General features: G+C 39.8%; 1 protein-coding gene across 1 annotated transcript in view; it reads left to right on the top strand.

The window, feature by feature from the left end:
• PROX1 (prospero homeobox 1) overlaps positions 1–4,081 on the top strand; it is a 44,350-nt gene extending 40,269 nt beyond the window's left edge. The window contains exon 5 of the mRNA XM_050894230.1: positions 3,896–4,081. Within this exon, the coding sequence (XP_050750187.1) occupies positions 3,896–4,081 (186 nt within the window). The remainder of the gene's footprint in view (positions 1–3,895) is intronic.
• The last annotated feature ends 2,490 nt before the right edge of the window (positions 4,082–6,571 follow it).

Raw genomic sequence — 6,571 nt, 5'->3', positions numbered from 1 at the left:
TGATGATTTTTAAAGTCCATGCATGCCATCAGAAAGGGAAGCCTGATTCTCTTTGTTGGCTTAAAATCAGTGTTGCTTCACTGATTTTCCTTGAGCAACGCTGACTTAGACCTCCTGAGGATCTGCCCTCACCTTCCCAATCACCACTGCCTTTTTGGTAATGTTTTCCTTGAAAAGAAATTCAACAAGTATTTTTAAAGCATATCGCTTTCTGCAACTGTGTATGCTTCTGTATGAAAGAAGAGTGAGTTACGTCTGACTTGGCTTCAACTTTTGAGCCATTGGAACTATACTTTTACTCACATAGAAATAGTTTGTGCTGAGTATTTTTAACAAAGCACTCCCCCACAGTGCTAATCCAAATGGTTCGGCATGGTAGTTGCACATGCAAACCCAGGAGTGAAATAGTTCAGGTTTGTTGTTCAAGCCAAGGAAAATGCCAGTAGTTAAAACAGCATAAATAGACAAGAGCAGATGAGAGCTTTAATTCCCTCCCAGTTTTCATAGACGAAGGGGATGTGTTAACGTGGCTAAGGCTTGAGAAGGGGCACTGTGGTGGCTGTTGGACTGCGTTAGGAGGTACGGGACTGATGCATACCAGGTGTAAAGAAGCGTAACTGCACTGAGGCTGGTAGAGCCCTGCTGATTTACACTAGCCCAAAGTTTGGCCTGTGACTTTTTCCTTGGCAGCGAAGCTAAGTTACATTGACAAAGCATGCGGCAAAGTGTGATTTCTTTCTAAATCAGTCTGATGTGGAGGCTTCAGCCTGAAACCCACCTAGCCTCCCCCTGAGCAGACCTCATTGTCTTTCCTCCTGGTGAATATACAGTGTGATTCTTTGATTGACTGCTGCCACCTGATGCTAAGAAAATGCCCTGGGTTCATACTAGGGATTGTTGGTTCTATTAAAAGCAACGTAGATGGAGTTTATTTGTCACTGAAGCATTTTCTGCAGATGTTCCTACTTCAGAGATGTTCAGTCAGTTAGGTGTAAAGATGCGCTGAATAGGTTGCCATCACTTAGGGTCATGGAAATGCCACCCCCAGACACATAATTAACATGGCTGACTGATTAATTGCCCACTGAAAAATATAATTGCCCATCCATTTAAATATTTATTTTCAGGCTCTGGACTTCACTAGTATTTTCTTTACTTAAAAAAACAAACAAACAAACAAAAAACACTACAGTTAGTTACTCTTTCTAGAAAGGAAAAATGTTGGCTGACGTACTATCCTGTGGGGATTAATCACAGTGCTGTTCACATTACAACATGCAAAGTAATGTGTGTAATCCAGTCTGACATAAAAAATTGCTAATAACATCCCAAAAGGAAAGAGCTATGAACGGCTCTAATGCCTGAGGAGTAAGGGAGATCTTTGGGAACTCAGTATTACAAGGTGGAGCATCCAAAAGAAGCAGCTGAAATTTTGGGGCTCTTCAAAGCCCCCGCAGGGCTTCGTTCACTATTATGTTTGTGGGCTACTCTCTGCGGCCTGTTGTACCAGGTTCAAAGGGGCCCAGCCCTGCAGATGTGACTCAGGTACAATGAAGTTGGACCTTAAAAGCTAACTCCTAGTCTAAAAGAAAAGCCTGTGTGTCTTTACGGGGATGGGAGGCCTGGAAGCTAGTGGCTCAGGGGTTTTACACTGCCTACTCCATGGAAAAGCAGCATCCCCTACCTGGAAAACTTTGCACAGGTAGAAATTGAATGGCAAAGGCTCAACTTAAAACTCAGGTTGTCACTTCCACGCTTAAAGTTGTCACGGGTGTAACCATGTAGGGAGAGGTAGGACTTTTTGCGTTTGGACTTCATGCTTCTCATGTAAGTGTGCTTGTAATTGCCTCCTTCCCATCTCCAGCAACTTGGAAGGGAAGAAAGGCATCTAATGTTGGTCCTCTGGAGTGGACACCAAAGTTGAAAGGTGTGAACTCTTCTTCCCAAGCAGAAAGGCAAAAAACAACAGTTTCTGCCCTCGTGAGCTAACATCAGTGCATACACCAAGCAGCTGGTTATCTACTACATTTCTTGCTTTCTAGTAGCGTGTAGTCAACAACTCCTTCCCCTTGGTTAGTGCCCAGCAATACCAAGGATGATGAACAGCACATGAGCAGTCGTTTGAACTGCGTGAACAGAAAAGTGTATCATTTTTTATAGCAATGCAAGAATGAGACAAGCATGGTATCTTTCGTAGACATATTACCAAGTGCCCAAACAGCAGAGTGGTTATGTGAAGTTTTAAGTTATTTCTTTGAGCTGGAATAAGTGAAACATAATAGTTATTTTCTTCCCTCATAATTATTGCTGGAATAGAACATCTGTAAAAATGTTTCTTTCTGTGCGGCCCGCTGAATGAAAAATTTCCACAGAAGGCAGCCTGTCTTTGGGAGCAGAGAAAAACGTGTGGGGGCTGGATTTCACTCTCAGAGGTAGTCAGAGGACTTCTGCGGGCTGCGGGGCTTCTGGAAGCAGAGTTTGTCAGCTGGTGTCAGGGGGAGCTGATCTCATGCTTATCTGATGGCAAAACGTGGCTAGCAAACTGCTAGTGTTTCCCCAGCGGTGATAGGTGAGTGAGGCTCCAGAGCTCTATCGTATCAGGTTAAAAACGCACATTTCCAGAAAAGTTTTCTGAAAGTGGCTTCTAAAGGGAGAAGAACAAAAGCCTGAAGTAGAGGATAAGGTGCTGGCCCTGATCTGGCAACGTGACATGCATTCAGTAAATAAGTGAGATCTGCCCAGGTGTCTGTTGGCCACAGGAATGGTTGAAGTGGCCCCTACTGCAGGTTGGAGAACTCCTCTTGCCGGAGTGGGCAAAGAATAGCAGTGAGGGAATACTTGCTATTATAAGCATGCTGGCTACTGGCCGGCCATGTATTAGCAGTTCTAGAGCTGTGAAGCCATATTTCCGTAATAAAAATGGAGAATAACACCTTTATGGAGATGACCTCAACCTTGCAACTGACCTACAGTTCATTATAGTGATTGCTTTTGAATCATTTAAGGCAGAGGGTAAGAAGGTGGTGCTGGTGCCTGAGACAACTATTTAGGATGAATTACCAAAGTTTGGAGGTAACTGTGTTTTTTAACATTCACCCATTGTTCAGGGGCTTCTGAGAGCGGCATGCTCCTGCTAGCTGGCTGTTTGGCTCACCCATGAAGTGACAGTGACATTTAGAAAACCCGGATGAGTTTAACGCATCCCAGCTCAGTAGCCACTTGGAGCACAATGCGCCCATTGAAGAGGCTGGGGTTTTATTTGTAGGCTTCTGAAAAAGAAGGGAAGATCATAATGTCTCCCAAGAAAGCCATCTTATGGGGGGCTCGTGCACAGCAGCCACAGAAGCAAGCCGTTAGCTGAAGGCTTGCTTGCTTGCTTGTTTTTAAACTACGAACAACATTCAGAGATGATACCCTATTTCTTTGATAGCTTTCAGCACTGGTTGTGACCAAAGTTAAGCGCAGAGGTACAGAGGGCTTTCTATGCATGCACAACTTCCGTATTAGTTCCCACATGGAGAGGAGAACATAGCCATAAATGCACGGGTAAAATATCAAGCAGAGCTTTCTCTCCTTAAAGACAATTGTGTTTGTTTCCCCTCCTGCTAATTATATCCTATAAATCCCCCACTCTCCAAACACAGACAGTAACATTTTGTTACCTACATTCTGTCAGTAGACTTTACAAAGATCTCTAACACATGTTATTAAAGTTATTGCTATAGTACTATATATAACAGCTTTGCATAAGAGAATAGAAGGCTGCCACATTTAGAAAATGCAGGTGCTATGTAAGCCCCTTTCTGAAAGAAAGAACTTAGCTCAGTTTCCTTTGAAGAACCAGAGACTTGAAATTGAAAACTGTATTAATGCCATTGTCTCCTTGTATCAGCAGGTTCCAGAGAGATTCCTGGAAGTGGCTCAGATCACGTTACGGGAGTTTTTCAATGCCATTATCGCAGGCAAAGATGTTGATCCTTCCTGGAAGAAGGCCATATACAAGGTCATCTGTAAGCTGGACAGTGAGGTCCCCGAGATTTTCAAATCCCCAAACTGCCTACAAGAGCTTCTTCATGAGTAGAGAGTTCAGCAGCTATTTATGAATGTATGAAAGTAGCAGTCCCCTTCTGATGCCCAAGTCATGTGTGTCTCTATTTTAATTTCATATATATGTGTATCGCATACATATATATGTATATGAAATTAGACTGTGATCCCTCCTGGATTTAAGTTTTTGTTCAGTTCCAAGGGGATGGTTATTTTACTTCAGCCTTCGGTTTACTTTTGCCCGAGACCCTTAACATTTGGAGAATCAACGGGGTTAATTTTCAGGGAGAAGAGTTTGGAAGCGTGTAAAAGCCTGTCTTAGCAAGTTAGGGCATTATGTTTAAAAATGCTTTGTCAGATTTATTGCTTGCTGCAAAGTGGCATTTTGTCTTAGTGAGACTAATGTCATGGCACAATACTACAGACAATGAAGTTTATATTATGTTTATACTGCTAAAGGTCTGAACTCTGTGGAGTCACTTCATAAGCTTCGAGCTTTTTTTTTTTATTTTATATACTTTTTAACCAATAACTAGATTTTGTTTCATACTTCAAAAAACTACAACATCTATTTTAGGTACTCACTCCAAGAAGTGATACCCAAAAAAGCAAACCCTATTCTTCATGCTTTCCTTACAGAAATTATAAATACCCTGCACCAGTAATCAACGTGCCACGTTGTTGTTTCTCTAAATTGCAGCAAGGGACGTTTGCACAAATCAAATACCGTTCTTGCAGGGTGAGGCCAGTAATTCATGCACAATATTGTATCAATCACACTAATTTTGGAATATGGTCAGCTTATTAAAGCGGAAGCATTTCACTCTCCATAGAGTAAAAATGAAACCTTCAGCATCCTATATTGCCATGTCTTGGTCTTACTTTAAGTGGCATTAGTCCCTAAATTTATTCTTTTCTTAGTCCATTCTGCCCCCAAAAATCCCCTTTCCAGTATACAAAGTTTTCTGTCTGTATTCAACATCTGTCCTGAAAAGCACTTTTTGAATATCATAGATATACTAGAAGAAAGCGTCTTCACCTCACAGTGCTGAGGCAAAGGAAAAAAAAAAAAAAAGACTTGTTTGTAGCTGTAAAATATAATTAGTCTTCTCCTAATCAGAAGAATAAAAATTACATTTTCTTAAAAATCTAATCAAGCATATACAAAAATCGCAGTGTCCTCCTGGCTATGCAGGGTTCAGATAGCCAAATTGGATTTTTAAAATTACAGTAAGTGCAGCTTTTAAAAAAAAATCTATTTGAGCAATGTGCTGCGCTTGTCTTCTGAAGCTGGAGCTAGTCTTGACCAAAATCTGAGCTACAGTATAAAGTCCATGATGGATCTGGGTTCACCTGAATGCTATACCACAATATGTCAGCAGACAGAAAGAAAGCTAGCTGCTAGTTCTCGTGCTTTCTTCAGTGGCTTTCCTTTTCTCATGTTTTCAGAAAGGTATTGTCTCCAGAAGTTTGGGGGAAGGTTGAATATGCTATGGCACTCTGTATTTGTCATTTTCTCTGTCGTCTTTTGTACGGATGCAGTAAGAATTTATTGTTATCGTCGATAGTATTTTCCCCTACATAATTCAATCTGAATCTAGAGGAAGTTCCTAATTAGCTGCGAATTATATTTAGACCATCAAGGATATTGGTATCTTATTTCTTTATTTTAAAATTACATTTTGACTTTGGAGAGTGAAAGTTTACCCATGTGACTAAAGAGCTGACCTGATCATTGCAATTTCACTTCATTTACAAATACTGCTGATAGACAGAAATGTATGAAAGCAATTATTGTTAGCAGAAAGCCTTACAAACCTGCTGACTTCAAATTAAACAGCACAATCCTACGATTCCCTGTCATTTTTTTCAAGCACTGGCAGTATCTGTGGAGTATAGGCAATGCAGACAATAGCATGGGATGAAGTGCCAACATTTTCACTATGCATTAAAAGCAAAACAAATCTTCTTGATCTTAGACTCCCTGAGAGTACCTAATACTGTACGTATCCTTACAGTAGACAGGATGTGTCTTTTTTCTTTTTTTCTCTTTTCTTTTCTTTTCTTTTCTTTTCTTTTCTTTTCTTTTCTTTTCTTTTCTTTTCTTTTCTTTTCTTTTCTTTTCTTTTCTTTTCTTTTCTTTTCTTTTCTTTTCTCTTTTCTTTTCTCTTCTTTTCTTTCTTTTTTCTTTTTTCTTTTCTTCTCTTTTCTTCTTTTCTTTTCTTTTCTTCTTTTTCTTTTCTTTTCTTTCTTTTCTCTTTTGTCTTTTCTTTTCTCTTCTTTTCTTCCATTTTCTTCCATTTTCTTCCATTTTCTTTTCTTTCATTTTCTTTTTAAATTTTCTTTAATTTTCTTTTGTTTTCTTTTGTTTTCTTTATTTCTTTTTTTTTTTTGTGCATGATTTGGTAAACATTACACTTCATAAAGATGTAACTCCAATGACTTCTGAGTAAGAAAGGATGAAAATTGTGTTCATGCACTTTTTTTGATTTATGGGAAGAAGTGGCATAAAATGCTCAAGTTT

Source organism: Gymnogyps californianus, chromosome 3, assembly GCF_018139145.2.
Source record: "Gymnogyps californianus isolate 813 chromosome 3, ASM1813914v2, whole genome shotgun sequence".
Taxonomy (NCBI): domain Eukaryota; kingdom Metazoa; phylum Chordata; class Aves; order Accipitriformes; family Cathartidae; genus Gymnogyps; species Gymnogyps californianus.
This window is presented reverse-complemented; position numbering and strand designations above follow the sequence as displayed.